Here is a 23,223-nt window from a genome sequence, read left to right on the forward strand (position 1 = left end):
AAAGACACTGTTAAGAGAATGAAAAAAGCCACAGACTGGGAGAAAATAGCTGCAAACCATGTATCTGTAAAACAAGTCTCAAACTGAAGAATAAGAAAAACTCAAAAACTGACATACAGTAAAGATGTACACACTTAACCAAAAACATTACAAATGGCAAATATGCACATGAAAAGATGCTCAGCATTATTAGTCATTAGGTAAGTTCAAATTAAAACTGGGATGAGACATTACTACACACCCCCCTAGAATGGCTAAAATTAAACAGAACGACTATACCAAGTATTGACAAGGAGGTAAAGGAGCTAGAACTCTCATATACTGTGGATGGAAACATAAAATGGTACAACCATTTTGGAAGACAGTTTGGCAATTTTTTACAAAGTTAAATATACACTTGCCTTGAGACCCAGCCACTCCCCTCCTCTGTATTTACTCAAGAGAAATGAAGCATATATCCACTCAGACTTGTACAGAGATATTCTCAGCAGTTTCATCTTTAACACCTCCAAAATGCAAATAATCCATATGTTCATCAACTGGCAAATGGATAAGCAAATTGTGGTATTCCCAAACAACGGAACCCCACAATAAAAAGGAACCAATTACTGATAAACACTATGACACGGATGTTAGTTACGGTGAATGAAAGCAGTCACTCCAAAAAGAAAAAGAAGAAAAAAGTACATTCCATGAGATTCATTAATACAAAATTTTAGAAAATAAGGCAATCTATAGTGACAGAAAACAGATCAGTGATTTCCCATATCCTGGTGGAGATTACAAAAGGACAAGAGAAAACTTTTAGTGATGAGAGCTATGTTCACTCCCAACTGTGAGGGTGATACACATTACATCAAAAATTATCAAACTACACACTTTAAATATGTACAATTTACTGTATGTCGTCTACATCTCAAGAGAACTACTTTTAAAAAGTTACATCCCGAGAAGTTTTATAAAAGGAGATGGGCGGTGCCATTTAGCTGTTAAAGAATCCAGTGAGTAGTAACATAATATTGCTGATCCCAGGGAAGGGATTTCCATAACTGATCCCAAAAGATAGGCAACAAAGTAGCAGGTACTCTAGGACAGGTGAGAGAGAAAGAGCGTAAGTAAAAGCTAGCAAAAACACAAAACAAAAACTATTCTGGAAAGAACAGGCCAATGTGGCAAAGAACCAGAGATTTAAAGTTGAGAGTCTCGCCTTTACAATCACAGGAAGCCTTCTTCTGAGAACATTACTCTGGTGTAAGCAAGCAGGGAACATGAACTACAGGAGAAAAAGCTTGGGAGCAAGCCAAGGTCTTTGTCTGGGTGTGAGCTCCAGGCTGAACAAATGCAGTCAGAGTAGGAATAGAAAAGGAGAAAAGGGACAGAAGGGTCACAGAAGGAAGAATTTTATGATTAGCATAACAGGGAGAATTCCGGGAAAGGACACTATTCCTATCTCCTTTTCTGTCAAAGTTAACTGGGTGAGGCCAGGGGTTCCAAGGTGAAAAAAGTGAAGCACCCCTGCAGATCCATGAGGCCAAGACTTCAGGTCAGTGTGGTCCACCACTGCTATAGGAGAATCACAAAGTCCAGTGTCGGTGAGTAAAGCCTGGAACGAGCCCACACCAGAGTACAAGCTCACAGAGGGAAGTCCCACTCTCTTTACAAAGTTCACACCCAAACCAAGTTAACTTTCGATGGTCTATAAATCTAAAATCTAAAAATATTCTCATGCATATGAAATAAGACTTTGTTTTAAAACTATAAAAGGGACAGCATAGGGAATATAGTCAATGGTATTGTAACAGGGTTGTCTGGTGAGACACCTAGCTACACCTGTGTTAAGAACAGCATAAAGTGTATTTGTAGGATCACGATGTTGTACACCTGAAACCAATGTAACACTTGAAAGAAAAAATAATAAAACTATAACCACAGTGCTATAACACTGGAGAGAAATCAGTCATCCCTAAAAATGTTAGCAACATGGAAATTTCACCTATTAACTAGCCAAAATGATCTTTAGTTTCTAGTAATCAACACTATTTCATAAACATGTGTCTTGGCACTAGTTAACTGTAACAACATATTATTAGGATAAAGATCTATGTTGTGGAAGAACATCAGAAATGCAATCTCTAAAGTTTTACGTGCAGCAAGAATAAAGTTTTTATCACACTCCTCAACAAGGCTAAACTTATGAACCAAGTAATCAATTCAACCCCAAATCCTAATTCTATAACCACACTTCTCAAAACCCACCCACTTTACATTCTCCCCCAGCCACGCAGACAAAGCACTTCTGCCAGCCTGCACATATAGGCTGCATACCTGTCTGGAAAGTAGGATTCGCTCCAGGGTACATGTTGGGGGAGTAGGCAGGAGCTGCGGCTGCATAGCCCATGGGGAAACCAGCTGGAGAAAAACACAACAATGGGATATTACCACCTGAAGGAGTAACATAATTTTACAACCATGGCTCCCACAGACCCAGCTGTTCTTAACTTCTTCATCAAACTCCACAGACTGACTTAAGGAGCCCAACAGTATTACACATGCTAAGCAGTTTGTCACTAGTTGTCTCCTTTCCTCAGAATTGGGACGGGTCACAGATGTCCATTTACAGATGAATGGATAAAGAGAATGTGGTGCGCGCGCGCACACACACACACACACAATTATTACTGAGCCATGAAAAAGAATAAAATCTTGCCATTCTCAACAACATGCATGGAACATCACTGGGTATTACATTAAGCAAAATAAATCAGCCAGAGAAAGACAAATACAATGATTTCATTCACATGTGGAATATAAGAAACAAAACAAATGAACAGAAAGCAAAAATAAAATAAGATAAAAACAGAGAGAGAGGCAAACTGTAAGAGACTCTTAACTACAGGGAACAAACAGAGTCGGGGGGGGGAGACAACTGGGTGATGGGCACTAAGAAGGGCACTTGATGTAATGAGCACTGGGTGTTATATGCAATCAATAAATCACTAAACTCTAACTTGAAACTAACAATATACTATATGATAACTAACTTGAATTTTAATTTAAAAAAACTGGAATGGGTCACAAACATAATCAGTCTTTTAAACCTGTTAAGTAGATGCTCAGAACTTCCTACAATTGAAAAAATTTGGCAGAAAACTGAGTTAGAATGCCAAAAAATAGAACAAAAAAATCAAATCTAAGCTAAAGTCAGGAAACTTCTAATACTTCTAGCAGTTTTATTGTAGATTTTCATCACATAATTTATTACTTAGCAATGGTAATAAGAATGCTAAGAAATCGTGTGGCAAAGGGGCTGTTAACTGGCACCGACACACGGAAATGGGAAAAATTCAATCTCACAACCCACTTGCAAGCAGCCTGATTTTTATTAATATAAATGAGGAATCTTTAATAACACTAAACCATAACCACAACTAATTCAACGTGAATACAACAAAAACCTCAAATAAGACACTGTTACAGTCAAAATCCTGGCTACCAGGCATCCACCAGCAAAGGGGCCTCTGTTACCTGCTCCTGGCCTCCTCAGAGCCTAGGGATCCCTGTAAGGCCCAAGCCTAGGCCTTCCCCCGACCTGTCTGGTTCACAGTTCAAGATGCTCCATTCATGTGACAGTTGCAGCATTAGAATCTACTTCCTTATATTCAGATAAAAATGACCCACATTCCCTAGTCTTTACTACTGTCACAAACAAGTTGTGAAAAATGTTAACTTCTCTATCCTGTTTCCCCTCACCTGTAAATAAAGTTGAAATGGGACAGGAGACTTCAAAAGACATGCTGGGGAGACTCAGAGAAAGTGTCTCCTAGGGATATTTAAGGTACTGTGGTCATTTAGAGTAACCAAAGTGAAAAAAACGTAAGGGTAGTAGGATAACATAAGAAAACAAAATAGAGTTTAGAGTAGAATTCCAAAGGTAATCTTTGTGGGTCTGGATGTCATTTGTGAAGATTTTGGATAAACTGCCTTAGAAGAATCCCTGCAGTCTCCAGCACAGCTTGGATGCCCTTGCTCTGCTGCACCTCCTGATCCAGCTGTCCTATAGGTTCCATGGGTCTCCTTCGAGGGCAGGGACAGAAGTGTTCAGTCCCACTGCTCCCAAGGAATCCCTACTTGCAAGTGCCCAGTTCTCACCTCATATACAAATCCTCTGCTTCAAATTAGCTTTTTTCTTTCTCAAAACTGATCCTCCCCTACCTCAGAAGAAGCTATTTTCAGTTTCCTTCCTAGGTTATCATTTTCCTGTTTGTCCAATTACTTAGAAAAGTGTGAGGGCATCAAATAGTTACCAGATACCTTCATTTTGGACATCAAGGACAGATTCCACTTGAAACAGACCTAAAATGGCTATTTTTAAAAGACCAGGAAGGTGATTTTCAACCTGTGTTCTATGAACCCTGAGCATTTCCTTAGAGACCTCAACTATGAGCAGCAGAAGGCCAAGGCAGGCTCTGGAGCCTGCCCGAAATTCACCCTGGGAGATGCTCTAACTCATCTTAGTACTAAAGAATCACTTACAAATCTTTTCTAAGGTTTCACTGTTAAAAACGAAGTTTAGGGGCGCCTGGGTGGCACAGCGGTTAAGCGTCTGCCTTTGGCTCAGGGCGTGATCCCGGCGTTACGGGATCAAGCTCCACATCAGGTTCCTCTGCTGGGAGCCTGCTTCTTCCTCTCCCACTCCCCCTGCTTGTGTTCCCTCTCTTGCTGGCTGTCTCTCTGTCAAATAAATAAAATCTTTAAAAAAAAAAAAAAAGTTTAAAATACTATTGACCTAGATCATATCCTGTAGGCTTCTGCAACAATTTCCTCAAAATCCAAAGATTTTGGATCTCAGAGATCCTCATCTCTCCATAAATTCTACCAATAAATCCTCCAGGGACATTGTCTGCTTCTGTACTTACCTTGCGTCTAAGAGTTCCTAGAACACTACTGTTATGTCTGCTTGGCCCTTCCTATCCTAACCTTCTAACAAGAGTTAACATGCTCTAAAATGAGAGAAAAGCCAAATAACAAGTATTTAAAACAGCATAATTAACCACCAGCAACAGGACATCCTCTGCTACTTCTATGCCTGTGCACAGAAGTACACCACCCTCACACACCATCAAATCCCACACATACACCACCACCCTGACCCAGAGCCCCAGCATAGCTGACCTTCCACCTTGGCCATACAAAACCCCCACATGGAAACCCTTGAAAAAACTACCTCCCTGGACCCCCACAAACACTGTTTTAACTGGTCCTGATTATAGCATCTTCTGTTTCTTCATTTTTCTAGAAAATTCTAACCTGCAGGGCTCCAAACTACAAGGCTGAGAAGCACTGTTCCTTCCTATCCCTATCAATCATTCTGGCCACAGCACTGTCTTCCTAAAAATGCCACTCACAGCAAGTACTATGGTCCTTCAACATCTGGTCTAGCTCCGTTCTGGGACAGAAACATGGAAAACTAGAAACTACTCTGCCCAGACTCCTCTCTTGTAAGAGACTGTAAGTGATCCCAAATCCTAACCACTTTATGAGATTAATCACTTCATGAAAATAAAAACTTCAAAACAGGGCGCCTGGGTAGCGCAGTCGTTAAAGCGTCTGCCTTCGGCTCAGGGCGTGATCCCGGCGTTCCGGGATCAAGTCCCACATCGGGCTCCTCTGCTGGGAGCCTGCTTCTTCCTCTCTCACTCGCCTGCTGTGTTCCCTCTCTCGCTGGCTGCCTCTCTGTCACATAAATAAATAAAATCTTTAAAAAAAAAAAAAAAAAACTTCAAAACAGAAGATACCATAAGCTAAGTAAAAAAAAAATTCAAACTAAGAAAAAATACTTGCAAATTATATAGACAAAAACTTAATACTCTTAATATATAAATAATTCTTAAAACTAAAAAAACACACAAAAACAAAAACCCAATAGAAAAAAAAAACAATCAATAGAAGACATGGACATAACTGCCAACTACCACTAAACTGATCTCATTTCTAACATCAGACTGGCAAAACTCCAAAAGCTGAAAACATACTTTGTTGGCAAGACTGTGGGGAAACCATTGCCTTACACACTTCTGGGAGGAATACAAAACAGTACAAATCCTATGGAGGGGAAATCAGAAGCATCTTAAAATTACATATGTATTTACACTCTAACCCAGCAATCCCATCTCAAGGAACCCACCCTGAAGATAATTTCCACAATCAACATAAGCTACAATATTACTGGAATACCAAAATACTTCAAACAACACATCTATCCAAAGAATTGAATAAACTATGGAAACCCCATAATTATGACGCAGGGCTACACAACAGTACTCTGCAAATATAAAAAAGAACAAGGCAAACCCTTGTAAGCTGACATGGAATGATTTCTAGAATATACAGAGTTGACAAAGCAAAGCACCACCTGAACTTCTATTCCAGAAAAGCCGCCCCTGTTCAGCCATGAGCAGCAATATGTGCGCTGACAACCTCTGGCAGCAGCACCTCCAAAGGCCACTTCTGCCTAATGAGGGCCTCCTCTAACCTCCAATTCTTCCCTCACAGCTCCCCCATGAAGAATTAAGCAACGTGTAGCACAGTCCTGAGGCTCCCCCTACCTGATTCTACATCCTCTTTATTAGGCCTTTCACAAATGTTCCCCAAAAATGCCAACTTCCCTAATTTCATCTCAGTGTCCATTACCTTTTACATAACAAAAGAGAAATTAAAACATATGGACAAACTGGAGTGGGGGCATGATATGAACTGAATATTTGTGTCCCCTCCAAAATTTATGTGTTGAAATTCTAATCCACAAATGTGACAGTATTTGAAGATACTCAACTGTGGTAATCATTTCACAGTGTATACATACATTAAATCATTGCATACACCTTTCAAAAAAACCACATTGTACAACCTAAATATATATAATTTTTACTTGTCAATCATATCTCAATAAAGCTCAGTTTAAAAAAAAAAAAGCTAATCAGCATGCTATCTGCCTCACAGGGAAGACATCAACTGGGCCACCTACAATTTTTAATACACTGTGTATTACATTCAATGAAAAAACATTAGGCATGCCAAGAGACAGAACTGCACAGTTGAAAAACAAAAGAAAAAGACAAACTGACAACAGAAACAAACCCACAGGTGATTCACAGATAGCAGTCAACCAAGCATGCTGGAGAAAAAAGAAAATGGGAGTACATGAAAAGATTCAATAAATGGGTTTTATAGCAAATTACAGAAGAATTAGCAGGGTTAGAGAAATGGAAGCAGATCAGTATAAAATATCCACATTAAAACTCACAGAAGAAAATGTAGAATACAAAAAAGGATTCAGGAGATGTGAGACAGAGTAAAATGGTCTAATACTATTTATAAATGGAGTCCCAGGAGAGGAGAAAGGAGCAGAAAAAAAGTATTTGAAAAGTCACTGTTATTGCTTGGGGGGGGGCGGGGAATCAACCTACTGAGGCTGTTTTCAGCGTTACTGAAACAGACACACTCAGTATTGTCTAAGCTGCTTTAGTTCTGGAAAGGCAGAGCTGAGGAGTTACAAAAGAGACACTGTGGCCCACAAAGCCTGAAATATGTACTACACCTGGACCTTCATATAAGGTTGAACCCTGCTTTTGACCAACCAAACAACTGGAATAAAATTAGACACCCTGCATAGAACAGGAGTATGACAGGCGTTGCTTTATTAAAAAGACTATCAGGTAAAACTAATGCCATCGGGTTTTGCCTATTTCCCTTGCTCTAGATCCACTCAGGAGTCTCAGGAAGCTACTTGGCATTCTGTTTAAACTAGTGTTTGATAATTTAGAGACAATAGGTCTTATTACTAAATTCTGTCACTCCTCTTCTTGTCTATTCAGTCCTGCTGGAGCTCTTAATTCTCCCCAAATCTCATTCTGACATCTCCGTTTCTTAACTGGTCTCCTATTGCCCCCTTTCCTTATTCTGCATCCCATTTAGCAGTGTTTTACCTGATTTAACCTGAATTTTGTTCAAATGCCATTGCTTTTTCATTTAAGTTTCAGTGGTTCTTTATTTCCCCCGTGTCTTGTCCCCTCTTATATTCTGACTCTTTCTTTTAGATCTTCAATTATTCTAAACTTGTGTGATGCGATATCTATTCCTGCAATCTTTCCTGACTGGTAATGCTTACTTGATGAAGAAGTCACATGTTTTATAATAATTTTGCATTGTTAACAGGCAGAATTTTGTGGGAAACCCACACAACCTGAAATGAGAACATGTGCCTCCACAGCAGTTCTGTTTTTGCTGCTGTCTTCTGCTGGGGGTAATGCAAGCTGCAGACTACCTTTTATGTTAGTTTCTCAATTATGGACCCCCCTGCTCCCCACCCCCCCAGCACAAGTAATACAAAGTAGAGCCTCCAACATCCCTGACTGGTTACAAAGTCTTAGGAAAGAGTTCCCCTTCCTAGAGCCCAAGCAGAGACAAAATTCCCTTGTGGAACCAGTAAATGGATTTTTTTAGTCTACCTCTTCCCTGGGAGTATCACACTCTGGAGGAACCAGATTGATGACAGGTCCCACCTCCAAGCCCCAGACCCATAAGGCCCTAAGGCTTCACTTTCTCTCCCCATGTGGGTTATTAAAACCCACAAAAAGCAAATGTCCCTAGAACAGGGACATCATCATCATCTCAATGGCCAAATGCACTGGTTTTTAAATCACTTTCATATTCAGCAGATACTTTGCTTACTACCACCGCAAATTCAATTATACATTTTTCAAATGTTTTGTTCCATTTTTGAGACTTTCTTTAGCAACAGGATTTTAAGATGATCTGTTCCACCACATTATCCAAACCCACAATAAAACTGTAACATTACAAATAATTACTCCTTGTTGGATGTCACCAATTAGGATGACCATTTGCTATTTTCAAACAACCAGCTCCTTCCGATTCCCCCAAATTCTGCTTTATCGCCTCCCACACAGCCCATGTTCGACTAGCTGATTCCAATAAGGAGGAAATGTGGCTCGGGTCTAAATTAATTAGTAGAATCCCCTTCCTGGCCCTGGGATGGAAGCTGAGTGAAATCAGAACACACCCCAGGACTGGTCTGATTAGAGAACAAGAAGCCCTTGGGGGGTTTCCTGTAGAGCAGAGATAAAGAGGCTCATAGTCAGGGTACTGCTGGGCGGGGGGGGCGCCTGAACACCACAGACAGACCACAATGGGGAGAAGTGTAACCTGTGACCAATACTGAGGCAATCCTGAGGAAGTGAAGCTGAGCCCAGGAGGTAGAAACTAGAATCTAGTCCAACTGTTAAAGCCACCAGATCAAGCTTTGGCCAAAGCCAGTCCTAGCTCTTGATTTTTCAGTTCCATGACCCAAAACATTTTCTTCCTTGTATAAATCACTTTGAGCTAGGTCTGTCAACTGAAAGCAATCTGAAGATACATGGAAATTTACCAAGTGTTTAAAGTTCAATAATGAAACAGAAATTTAGTTGCTTACCTGGATAACCAATTCCTTTGGCATTTGCATAGGGAACCCCAGAAGAACCAGGGCTATAAACAGGATTCATGATTTCAAGAACTAAAAAAGGAAAAATAAGTGATTTAGCCAAGCACTTTTATTCTCCGGTTTTTCTCTAATGTCACTCGTAAAAGAGAAGGCAGCAAGAGTCCCTTCTCTAGTTGATTAAAAACAAGGCATTTCGTGCAGCTGCCAACCAACACAGGAGAGAAAAGCAAGGCCACAAGGCCTGCTGAAAGCCCACCTAAACACTGTACGCTTCCCTTTACGTCTTCAGTCCATCAGAAACTAAGGGAAAAAGTGTTCTCTATGTCCCTGTTTAAAACAGTTCTTACAATCTAAATGTCCTTATAACAAAGAATAGTTAAGGAAACCAGATCCAGAATATGAAATATTATACAGCTACTTTTTAAACTGTTTGAAAACACAACTGATATGTTATGTGACAAAAGGAAAAGAACAATGCTGCATTATGCAGTATGATCTCAAATCTGTACCTACATATAGAACAGGCATGTGCACTTCCAGCACAAACAGAAAAGGTCTGGGAGAATATAAAAATATGAACAGAGATATCTCTAGATGGGGTAGGTTTAGTGGTTTTTTTCCACTTTTCTCTATTTTTTAAATAATTTTTGTTAAATATGTATATATTTTCTTTAAGAGACAAAGCAGCTATAGCCCAGCAACTCTATTAACCCATCCAATGTTCTTCCATCTTTTTCTCCCTAAAAAGTTCAAGAGCTTGCACAGCCACAACCATGATTTTACCCCTTACCCAACAGAAATACATGATTCCCATCAGTATCTCCAGCAAGCTCCTCTGAATTCTATCACCCAATGTATTCTGAAAGTGTGAGTTTAATTAAGACCACTCTGTCTTCCTGGGGCGCCTGGGTGGCTCAGTCGTTAAGCGTCTGCCTTCAGCTCAGGGCGTGATCACGGCGTTCTGGGATCGAGCCCCGCATCAGGCTCCTCCGCTGGGAGCCTGCTTCTTCCTCTCCCACTCCCCCTGCTTGTGTTCCTCTCTCGCTGGCTGTCTCTCTCTCTCTCTCTCTCTCTCTGTCAAATAAATAAATAAATAAAATCTTTAAAAAAAAAAAAAGACTACTCTGTTATTCCTCACCTAGTAAGTCACTCATTGATTTATGGGGTAGTAAGGATTAAGGGGATGTTAAATTTAAAAACAAAAACAGTACAGGGTAGTGGGATAGCAGGCAACAGGTAATTTGGGAACTCTGTACCTTCTGCTCGATTTTGCTGTGAACCTAAAACTGCTCTAAAAAAGTCTACTTAAAAATAAAAAGGGGCACCTGGGTGGCTCATGTCTTGATCTCACAGTCGTGAGTTTGAGCTCCATGTTGGGCTCCAGGCACAGCTTGGAACCTACTTTAAAAATAAATTAAAATTAAATAAAATGTACATATATATATACTTATTTAGTGTCTGCCTCCCCTACCACACCCCAAACTAGAAAGTAGCCTGGGGCAGACAGGGAACAGGGACTTGGTCCTATTTACTGCAGTAAATAGCAGCACCAACAACAGTATCTGGCACAAAACAGGTGCGTGTACGGGCTGACTTTGTAAAAACACACGCACCTTCGAACACTGTAGGTATCAAATTCCATTACAAAAACATATTGCAAAAATTAACCACTTCAAAGTCTCAGCTTCCCTGACTCATTTAAAATATTCACAATCAAGCAGCTGAGTACACATAAAAAAAAATACCCTATACCCAGTCACATCCCTAGCCTTTAATAACAAGTTCCAGTCTAAATTAGGAATAAATCGGGAACATCAGTGATTGGGACATTCTTACTTATATAATTAACTTTATTTTAAAAACTTCTAAGCCAAACTTACTATGGCATCCACAATTACAGCTAAGAGATTAGTCTAGATCAGTGCTGACCAACAGTACTCTCTGTGACAATGAAGATGCTATCTGTGCCTTCCAATATGGCAGCCATTAGCTAAAAGCAACTACTGAGCACCCAAAAATGTGACTAGTGCAGGATCTGGTTTTTAAATTTTATCTGATCTCAACTTAAATTTATTTTTTAAAATCTATTTATTTAAGTAATCTCTACATCCAACGTGGAGCTTGAACTCATGACCTCTATATCAAGAGTCGCACGCTCCTCCAACTGAGCCTCAACTTAAATTTAAATAGTCATATGTGCCCAGGGACTACCACATGGACAACACATGTCTACAATAGAGATGAGAGAGAACAAGGATAGGAAGGCACAGAAAGTAAGCAGGAGAATCGATTACATATCCTACACCACACAGTTTAAGAATAAACAAACTGGGGGTACCTGGGTGGCTCAGTTGGTTAAGCATCTGACTCTTGATCTCAGGGTCTTGAGTTCAAGCCCTGCACTGGGCTCCACGCCCAGCATGGAGCCTACTTAAAAAAAAAAAAAAAGGAAGAACAACCATCTGGCATTGCCAATCCCTATTATCCTGTACTTTTAACCCATTTTTGGTGGCTCTCCAACAGAAGAATTGTGGAAGCCCTCATAAATCCATCTATCTCTGAGCTTCAACTATGATCTGTTGAGAAAGTATATAATTTCCAAAATTCTGTTTCTCCATTCTGTGCCAGAACGTAATTTTCTCAATTAAATCCAAGATAAGCAAAGCACCATGCAAAGGCCACAGAGAAAACAAAAAGAGCAAGTCACAAGCTTCTAAGTTTACAATCTAGAAAAGTTCTGTCCAATAGAACCTTCTGTGAAGATGCAAATGTATGGCAACTATCCATGTAAAGTAGCCACTAATGGCTGGCTAGTGAACACCTGAAGTGTGGCCAGCACAATGAAGGAACTGCATTTTATTTTTTTTAAGATTTTATTTATTTATTTATTTGACAGAGAGAGAGAGACAGCCAGCGAGAGAGGGAACACAAGCAGGGGGAGTGGGAGAGGAAGAAGCAGGCTCATAGCGGAGGAGCCTGACGCGGGGCTCGATCCCAGAACGCCGTGATCACGCCCTGAGCTGAAGGCAGACGCTTAACGACTGAGCCACCCAGATGCCCCAAGGAACTGCATTTTAGTTTAACTTAAACAGTCACATGTAGGTGATGGCTATTGTATTGGAGAACTCAGGCCTATAAGGTAAAAGACATGAATAATGGTGATACAGGGCAAAGAGTATTAATAGACACATTAAATACCATAAAGGAATGAAGTGTTCTGAGGGTTGAGTGGAGAGAGCAATAATTCAACAGGTGAGGCGAGGAAGAGTCAGGACAAACGTGATTACAGAGGTAGTATTTCCAATAAGCTCTGAACAAGTACAATCCCAAAAAGCCATAGAAGTGAGAAAATGCAAGATGTACTTTAGGAATATTGGGCAATTGGGCTTGTAGGGAATCAACAAAGATGATCATGGAAACACAGTTTAGTTTCACAGAACCATCATGTGGAGACCCTTAAATGTGGGGCTGAGTATATGTCATCTGATAGGCAATGAAACTCATGAATAGCACAGCAAATTAACACAAGAGTTACCATATGACCTGGTAATTCCACTCCTTGGTAAATACCTAAGAGAAATGAAAACATACATCTACACAAAAATCTGTACACAAATGTTTATTATTTGTAACAGCCAAAAACCATAAACAACTCAAATGAAGCACTGAACACCACAAGGCTCTCCTGCCATAAGGATCTCAGTATAAACCAATAACACGATTCTACTATACGCTTGCCACTAAAAAGCGTATAGAATTCCATTAGCGGGGCACCTGGGTGGCTCAGTCGTTAAGCGCCTGCCTTTGGCTCAGGGCGTGATCCCAGAGTCCTGGGATGGGGCCCCACATCAGGCTCCTCCATTGGGAGCCTGCTTCTTCCTCTCCCACTCCCCCCGCCTGTGTTCCCTCTCTTGCTGTCTGGCTCTCTGTCAAATAAATAAATAAAATCTTAAAAAAAAAAAAAAAAAAACGAATTGCATTAGAATTCTCAATACCGTAAGTTCCAAACTACCCAGAAGTTGTATCTCCTAAAAGCATTTTTACCTCCCCAGAGGATAACATTTCTAAAGAGACTGAAAAATCTTAATGCATTAAAAATATTAGGCGAGAAAATATAACAAGATTGATGAAAGAAAATGTTGCAGTTTCCTCTCCTATCCAATAAAAGGGCTTGCCTGAGTAATATAAAGACAAAGTCGGTGAACTAACGTCAAAAAAAAACAAAACAAAACAAAACAAAAGACCAACTTCTCAGGTTACTTGTTCAAATAATGAGATTCCCCCAAGATTCTGAGCCTTGAGGATAGGGAAAATACTTTGTTCAGCTTTGTCTTCCTGCATCTCACCAGTGCTTGGCACACAGGTAGCTTATATGTATCTTTTGAATGTTTTTGAAGAACTTCTGAATGTTTTTGTTATGATAGGAAATACAACTTTTCACAGCAATAAATATGAAGTTGAGGGGAGCCTAATTGGCTCAGTCAGAGCATGTGACTCTTTATATCAGGGTAGTTTAGTTCAAGCCCCATACTGGGTGTAGAGCTTACTAAAAATGTGTATATATATGTGTATATATGTGTATATGTGTATATATGTGTATATGTGTATATATGTGTATATATATGTATATATGTGTATATATATGCATATATATATGAAGTTGAGATATTTATTTAAACTGTAACTCAGAACAGTTGAAACATATCTGTTTATTGATTAGTGACTATGAAAGCTGAACCCACCAGCCAATCTTAACATTAGAAAGCAAACTATTTAACATTATGTGCATGCTCATATAACAGAATTACTCTGCATGACCTAACATGTACTACTACAAGAACATTACAACCTGAATCTAATGAATCTTATACATCCAACTTCTAGTTTGCAGAAAAAGAAGTTGGAGGAATAGAATACACACCATGAAGCAAACAGACAAACCCAAAAGATGGGGCATCTTAGAGGACAAATAACCCAGTTTCTTCAGTTAGTCAATGGTCTGAAAACTGGTGGGGATTCGGGGGGTGGGGAGCAGGGAGGGCAGTTCTAGATTAAAATAGATTTAGACATAAAAACCATTAGGTAGTTTTGTTTGGATTTTGGTTTAGATTGAAAAAAACTGTAAAAAGATATTTTAAGGATTTAGGGACACAACTGAATATGGGCTAAGTATCAAATGGCATTAAACAACTGTTAATTTTGCTAGGTGTGGTGACAGCATTTTGGTTATGTAAAGACACCATTTTTCAGAAGTACATGCTAAGCTAAAAAATGACATGATGTCTCTAACTTTAAGTATTCTTACAAAAAAGGGAAATTACAGTGTAAGGCCAATAACTGATATGCTGAGATACTGGGTTATGGCTATATATTCTATTATTATACTTTTTAAGTTTGCATAACAAAATATAAGGAAAAAACACATCATCATCATTCTGCCTGGGATCCTAGTGCCACTGACCACCCAGAAACCACCAATTTCCCAGTCTGATTTACTGTGGGCCAAGGATCCCAATTCCAATACTAGATCCAGAGAGTACCACTTTTTTTCTTCCCCCATCTGGAATGACTCAACTGTCAGAATACCTATGGATGGTTTGACACCTGCACCAGGAAAGACAAATCTCAGAATTACCTCTAAAAAAGATGACAACAAAAATTTCTGAATTTGAAAATCCAGTAATAATCAGAAATAAAATACATTTAAGACCCATCACTGTATTATTTTCTCCAGTTTCAAAAGATACCATGATCTAAAGAAAGTTCCCACACGTAAATATAAAACTTTGAAGGCCTTTTATATTAGTATTTCATATCAACAAAACTAATTTCAAGAAGCTTAAATTTTACTTCTCTCAAAGACATCAATATACAAGATAAAATACCCTTTAGTACAACCAACACTGGTAATTCTCAGCAACGTCTGATATTATCAAGAAAAGCATGTAAGAGGAGAAAGTTCTTCTCAACTCCCTCAAACTCTACCTTCACTACTGAGGTTGCAATCTATTGGGAGAAATTCATGTATTTCTCACAGGACTGAAGAGACTTCAAAGACATAGATGTAAAGTGGAACACAGACATGAGAAAAGTAACTATTACTCTATTACACTGGTGTACTACTATTTTAAGTGTTTCAACTGATCTTGGAAAAGAAGGTGTTTAAGTGAGACAAATCTGGCAGACAACAATTTCCCTTTAAACTACGTAATTTATAGGGGTGCCGGGGTGGCTCAGTCTGTTAAGCCTCCAAATCTTGACTTCAGCTCAGGTCCTGATCTCAGGATCATGGGTTCAAGACCCATGCTGGGCTCCACCCTGGCCATGGAGCCACCTCAAAAAAAAAATTTTTTTTTAACTACATAGTCTACAAAAACTTCAAATATTTTCAAGTGCACTTAAGTTTCTTTTTTTTTTTTTTCAATTCTAATCCTCTACCTCTGTGACATTATACTAATTTTCCTGATGTTCAAAAATTCAAATGATTTTGGCATTATAATTCTAACCTTAAAATGAAAATGAGTTGAAAGGCACGTATAGAGCAGAATAATAACTAAATATCCTAACAAATATATCAGGGCCTGATAAAAGGGCAGAGGGCAGTAACAGCAACAGCAGCAGATGGTGCTTCCTCCTGAGATGCAGGCACTTGCCTCACACATACAAAGAGGGGATGCTGCTACCTGCTCAGCATTTCTAGACTGCTGCACAAGAACACCCGGCAGAACGCACAGGCAGCCAGCTGTCTCCAACTCAGAAGGCCTTCGGAGACTTCTACCAACCCTCAGCTTCCATTCACTCACAAACACAACTAAATATAAGTAACATGCAAACACCCCGACGAAAGCAAGCCAGATTTATAAAGCTGGGGGAAAAAATCTTCACAATGTGCACACACTAGCTTCGGCATTAGGAAAAAGAGCCTTATGGGGCGCCTGGGTGGCTCAGTCGTTAAGCGTTTGCCTTTGGCTCAGGGCGTGATCCCAGGCTCCTAGGATGGAGCCCCGCATCACGCTCCCTGCTCCGCTGGGAGCCTGCTTATTCCTCTTCCACTCCCCCTGCTTGTGTTCCCTCTCTCGCTGGCTGTCTCTCTCTCTGTCAAATTAAAAAAAAAAAAAAGCCTTAAGTTGTCCAACTGGCTGTCAAAGCAAAAGTAGTCCACTACTTTACTTACCAAAGTTGCAAAATGTGTCCTTATTACTGTCCACAGCAAAAACTTCTCATCTAAACTTTTCCATGTAATAGTTGAGAAAATCTCAAATTACACAAGGATGACATGAGAATTTAAGGTTTGGGAACAAGACAAAATTTTTCATTTAAAAATTTTTCCTCCATGCCAAAAACACTCCAAAATATTTTTATGCATGACTTGAATGAAACATTAACTCATACAATCCATTACACGCACACATACATATATTATGAAAGAAAAATACCCTGTTTGTGGACAGATTGCAAAGGTACACCTCTTTTTCAAAGTTAACCCAGACTGGGCCACGAAACGTCCTTTCTGAAGAAATTAAAAGCCTTTCAAGCTAGAGGGTGAACACTAAGCTTCTGCCAGGCAAATGGAAAATTTTTCACTTTGTGAGTAGACAAACTGAATAGTTTACACATTCGAAATGATTACAACCACAAGAATCCTAAATCTAAGTTACAGAAAACAACACCCTGCCTCTTCCCCATTTTTTCGTACGTTTTCCTGACCCGATCTAAGACCAACCGCAATTAGGCCCAGAGAACATTCTTGTGCAGACTCCAGAGAACATTCTTGTGCAGACGCCACCTCTCCCCGGCCACCTGGGCAGCAGCCCCCCCCTCCCGCTCCTGGCCGCCCACACCGCACCTGCCCGAGCGCGGGTCCGCGCCCAGCTCCGCCTCCCTCAGGCCCCCAGATGCCCGGTCTGCCCCACGGGAAAAAGCACAGCCGGGCTTCGTCCCGCGGGGACCGATAGGCCGTCCCCCCCGCCGCGCCGCCAAGCGACCCCGAGCCGCGAGCCCGACCTTGGCGCCGCCCCAGGCCGGCCGCACAAAGCGCCGCACTTCCGGCCGGGCAGCGCCTCCGCCCCAGCCCGCCACCCCGCCACCCCGGCCCACGCGCAGTCCCGGGCCCGAGAGGGCGCCGCGGCCCCTCCGCCCCGCCCCCGCCCGGGGGCGCCCGCCCGCACTCACCGCGCCGCGGCGGCGGCGGCCTGGGCCTCGGTGACCAGCGCACGCCGGCCCGGGGTGGGCTCGGCGGTGGGGCTCGGCGAGGGGCGAGCGCCGCGGAGGGCTGCTCCGATGCGGGAGCTGAGCCTCAAAGTCCCCCGTCGCCGCCGCCGCCTCCCCGGCCCGCGCTTCCAGTCGCTCCGCTCCGCCCGACCCGCCTCTCCGCAGCCCGCGCTACCCACCGACGCTGCGCGGCCACCGAGTCTCCGACCTCACTTCCGCCTGGCGCGCGCCGCAGCGAGGGCGCGCTGGGCACGTGACTGGAGGGCTGCGTCCAGACTCGGGTGGTGGCGTGCGCGCTCCCGCTGGCGACTGAGAGGCGCCCGGATGGAGATTCTGCCGGTAGCTGCGCGGCGAGCGACCCAGGGTGGATCTGTCTACCCTAGGGCGGCGCGTGCGGTGGGTGAGGGCGAGAAACCCGAGCGGCCAACGCCGGACATCTGTGTCAGCCTTTCGGAATAAGCACTCCTCTGGACTGTTCCTGCTTACGCTATTTTTGCCCTTATACTAATGAAATATGGAAGGAACATATTGGAACATAATTATAGTTTTACTAATTTCTTATGAGAAATATGTCTTCGATTTCGTATTTTTAAAACAGCCACCGTACTACAGGAATCTGTGTGTAAACGAAGACACGAGGGTGTGCTGGTGGTTTGTGACTCGGTCCTGGCTGTGATGCTCGATGGTGACTACTGAAGGCAAGGCTCAGCACCGTAGCCAGGGCTGGTGTGGTGGCCGCAGTCGAAGTGCTATCCGACCGAATGGCGAGGGAGCCCGGCCTGGAACATCCCAGGGACGGTCGCAGCACAGCACGTCCCAGCCCCGCCAGCCAGAGCACCAAGTACAGGTCGCCAACGAGGACACTGCGCTCGCTCTGCTGATCACTGTTTCCAAAGCTCTGCATTCATTAGGTCGTAATAAAGCATTTTGCAAATGAGGGAATTAAAACACAAAGAAGTTGATAAGCCTTCAAGATCACGCTACTAGGAAACCCACTCAGGATTCAAACCCCAACATCCGGCGTCGGAGCGCATGCAATTCTCGGATTTAGTTTTCCCAGAACAGCTATAGCTGCTTGTGTGACATTGATAGGACCCACGAGTTCCTTGCCTGAGCTGAGAGTCAGTGAGTCTGCCTTGAAGAGTGGTGGAGGAACCTGTGATGCAGGCTGGGATGGGTCCTTTGGAAGGGCCTGGAGAAAGCAGGACAACCCTGTGGGCCTGTACTCAGCAGAAAGCCCGGGGAGTTTACCTTGACGACCAAGCAGAGGAATAACCTGATATGGAGGGACACTCAGTACATACAGTTCCTAAAGACACTGCCGGGCATATCTGTAAGAACTCAGAGTAGGTTAAAGTAGTGGCAAGGGACATGGTTTCTGGTAAGCTGTAAATGTTGACTTTTTTTTTTTCCTAAGATTTATTGGGGGGGTGGGCTGAGGGAGAGGAAGAGACATCTTCAAGTAGGCTCCCTGCTGAACTGGGCTGGATCCCAGAAACCCCAGACTTGAGCAGAAATCAAGAGTTGCCTGCTTAAGGCACTAAGCCATCCAGGCGCTTCTGAAGATTTTATTTTTTAGTAATATCTACACCCAAAGTGAGGCTGAACTTACAACCCCAAGATCAAGAGTAGCATGCTCCACTAACTGAACCAGTTAGAAGCCCTAAATGTTGACAGTTTTAAGTAAGATTATGTTACTCTTTAAAAATCCATTACCATATAAACGCTATGGCGATTCAATTCCCACCTTTTTCCACTTTAAAATACATGAGTAAGTTCTATAACAAAAAAAATTTTTCCCTTTTCTCTTGACTGCTTCAATTTCACTGCCCCCACAGAATTTTGCCCTAATATACTTGGTTTGTTGTTGTTTTTTTTTTGATCACTTGTATCTGTTCAGGATAGCTAGGAAATGCTCCAGTACAACAAACCCAAAATTTCAGTATCTTCACACAACAGAATTTTATTTCCAACATACGCATCAGGTCAAAAACAGGTCGGATCACCTGAAAAACTACACAAACAATAAGAGAATTCAGTGACAAGCAATAATCAAAATGAAAAATATATATATAGCTATCATGCGTCTAGTTAACCAGTTAAATTAAATTACAATACAATTAAATTATACAAAATATCAATATTATACAAGGAATATATAAATATAATGATATAATGCCAGCAATAAACTTATATAAGAATTGCACAAGATCTATGTGAATAAAACTTTAAATAATTCCTGAATGGCACAAAAGAACACTTAAACACATGGAGAAAAACATCATATCCTTGGATGAGTACATTTAACATCAAAAAGATGTCAATGCTCCCTAAATTAATTTATAAATTTAAATACAATTCCTATGAAACACCAATAATTACTTTTAACTAGAGGAAGTGATTCTAATTTACATATGGGAAAAAATCAAAAAGAGTCAAAAGAAATAATCTTCCAGGAAAACTTTGAAAATAAAGAGTAATAGGGTGGTGGCTGGTTACTAGATAAGAAAACATATTTAAAAGCCTTAACGAGGCACCTGGATGGCTCAGTTGGTTAAGCATCTGCCTTCAGCTCAGGTCCTGATCCCAGGGTTCTGGGATAGACCCCTGAATCCTCCTCACTCAGTGGGGAGTCTGCTTCTCCCTCTCCCTCTAGCCCTCAACCCCTGCTCTTGCTCTCTCTCTCAAATAAATAAAATCTTAAAAAAAAAAAAAAAAGCCTCAATAAGGAACACCTGGGTGGCTAAGTGGGTAAAGGGTCTGCCTTCAGCTCAGGTTGTGATCCCACGGTCCTGGGATCAAGCCCCATGACCAGCTCCCCATTCAGCGAGGAGTTGGCTTCTTCCTCTTGCTCTCCATCTGCCCTGCTCATATTCTCTTCCTCTCTCAAATAAATAAATAAAATCTTTAAAAAATAATAATAAAGTCTCAGTAAATAAAGCAGTGTGTCATTGATGCATGAATAGACAGACCAATGATATATAACAGAAAACCCAGAAATACACCCCAATGATTTTGGAAATCACCAAGGATAAAGATGGATCATTCAATAAATGCTATTGGGACGAAAATATAGCCACCTGAAAAAACATAAAATTGGGTCCATACCTTACACCATACCGGAGTGAAATCCAAATCAAAAAAGGTACAAATGTGTAACAGTGGAATCATAAAAGGACAAGAAGAAAACATGGGGAAAATCCTTTTTAATCTCAGAGTAAAGAAGGCCTTTTTTTTTTTAAGATTTATTTATTTGAGAGAGAGCAAGAGCAAAGGAGCACAAGCAGGGGGGAGGGGCAGAGGGAGAGGAAGAAACGGGGAGCCCGATGCTGGACTCGATTCCAGGACGCCAGGATCATGACCTGAGGGGAAAGCAGACACTTAACCGACTGAGCACCCAGGTGCCCTAAAGAAGGCCTTTCTAACTCCTGCTCAAAATCCAGAAGCCATGACTATGAAAAATATTGGTTTGGCAAAAAGCACCATGAACATAGTCAAAAGACAGATGATTAACAAGGAATAAATAGTTCCAACACATGTGATAGACAAAGGGATAATCTCCCTAGCATAAAGGAATTTCAAAAGTTAGTAAGAAGTCCTACAAGCCAGTAAAAAACAATGATGAAAGTTCACAGAAAAGAAAGTAAATAGCTCTTAATCCTATAAAAAAATTCAATCTTACTCATTAAGAGAAAAATGCAAGTTAAAACCTTTGATATAGCATTTCCCCCTATTTGATTGGCACATATCCAAAAAAATTGATGGTACACTATATTGATGTGGCTGTGGGGAAGCAGGCACACTGCTGGACTGGAGAAAGGACTGTTTGGTGATGTATTGTGAGAAGTATACACGAAACATTTGACCCAACAATTCCACTCCTGGGAATTTGTCTATAGAGATGCTCTCTGGGGTATAAAATGAAATAGGTGCAAGCTTATTCATTGCAGCATTGTTGTGAGTAGCAAAATATTGGAAACAACCCTAGTGTCCATCAATAGGGGACTGATTTACTGACTGGTCTCCATACAATAAATTACCCTCTAACTCAAGAAACAAATAAGCAACCTTTCTATATGTTGAAATGGGAATATCATTAGGGTACTGTCAAATGAACAAAGCAAAGGATAGAACTGTTCTTATAGGCTGAATTGTGTTCTCCCACTTTTAACTCATATGTGGAAGCCCTAACCCCCAGTACTTCAGAATCTGTATTTGCAGATAGGGCCTTTAAAGAAATACTTAGGTTAAAATAAGGTCAGTGGGATAGGCCCTAATCCAATCTGATTGATGTCTTTATAAGAAGAGGAGATTAGGACACAGACAACACAGATGACTGGACAGCCGTGTGAGGACACAGTGAGAAGGTGATCATCTACAAGCCACAGAGAAAGACATCCGGAGAATCTAACCCTGCTGGCACCATGATCTTGGACGTCTAGCCTCCAGAACTGGGAGAACATAAATTGTTGTTGTCTAAGCTGTTTTGTCTGAGGTATTTGTTATGGCAGCCCTAGTCAACTAATACAACTGGGTTAAAGAACATTGTGTAAAAAGGGGAGATGAAAATACATATTAGTATTTACTTGTGTACAAATACAGAAATAACTTCTGGGGCGCCTGGGTGGCACAGTTGGTTAAGTGTCTGGCTCTTGGTTTTGGTTCAGGTCATGATCTCAGGGTCCTGGGATCAAGCCCCCCATCAGGCTCCAAGCATGGAGTCTGCTTGAGACTCTCTCTGCCTCTGCCACTTGTGCTCTCTCTCTCTCTAAAAATAAGTAAATAAAATCTTTAAAAAAAAAACAAATACAGAATTAATTTCTAAAATCCGAGAAACTAGCAGTTGTGATTACCTTTAGGCCAGGGACAGAGTGGGCCCTGAGCAAATGGGGGACAGGGGTGAGAAGAATAATTTTCAAGGTTTGTTTTTCTTTTGAAATATATGAATGTATCACATAGGCTAAAATTAAATTATAAATAAATAAAAATCTAATATACTTCCTGGACTGTAAAATGATATAATCATTTTGGAAAAAGATCTGGTTGTTTCTTAAAAAACTAAACACACGCATGTCCTATCACCTAATAAATTGTAGGTATCTGCCAAAGAGAGTTGAAAACATACATCCAGGCAAAGGAATTTTACAAAAATGTTTATAACAGTTTTATTCATAATAGCTAAAAATTGAAAAAAGTACACACAAATATCATCAGGAGAATAGCTGAACAAACTTGGTAGGGTGCCTGGGGTCTGCTTACAATGACCTGTACTGGCTCCTGAAAGCCTAAGGATACATTTTCAGGAATTTAGCAAGACATTTGGCAAGACGGACATTATTAACAGTTGTAGACATTTGATATTAAAAACAAAAAAAAATTCAAAAACTTATCCTTTCCTAATTTTTGTGTTTTGTTGTTGCCTGTGCCCTGAGGCTCTTTGCTGCTGTTGGAACTGCCTGGTGGAAATATTCTGTAACACTAGGCTACGGGGCTTCCTTTCCCGCCTCTCC

General features: G+C 41.2%; 1 protein-coding gene and 1 long non-coding RNA gene across 4 annotated transcripts in view; one reads left to right on the plus strand and one right to left on the minus strand.

Moving 5' to 3' along the window:
* The window catches only part of FAM168B (family with sequence similarity 168 member B), a 40,731-nt gene extending 22,678 nt beyond the window's left edge, over positions 1-18,053 (minus strand). Inside the window, exons 1-3 of one of the 3 annotated variants that reach the window (XM_026492921.4) lie at positions 17,893-18,053; positions 9,494-9,574; positions 2,326-2,409 (exon numbers count right to left, since the gene is read on the minus strand). In XM_026492921.4, coding sequence (XP_026348706.1) covers positions 2,326-2,409; positions 9,494-9,563 — 154 coding nt within the window. In that variant the 5' untranslated portion in view covers positions 9,564-9,574; positions 17,893-18,053. Of the gene's footprint in view, positions 1-2,325; positions 2,410-9,493; positions 9,575-17,674 lie in introns of all 3 variants that reach the window. The other 2 variants (XM_057309922.1, XM_026492920.4) reach the window with 2 other exon arrangements.
* LOC130543279 (uncharacterized) lies at positions 18,017-22,715 on the plus strand. Its single transcript, XR_008958512.1, has 2 exons — positions 18,017-19,094; positions 22,017-22,715. It is a non-coding gene; the product is annotated as an uncharacterized LOC130543279 (long non-coding RNA).
* The last annotated feature ends 508 nt before the right edge of the window (positions 22,716-23,223 follow it).

Source organism: Ursus arctos, unplaced genomic scaffold (genome assembly GCF_023065955.2).
Source record: "Ursus arctos isolate Adak ecotype North America unplaced genomic scaffold, UrsArc2.0 scaffold_10, whole genome shotgun sequence".
NCBI lineage: Eukaryota > Metazoa > Chordata > Mammalia > Carnivora > Ursidae > Ursus > Ursus arctos.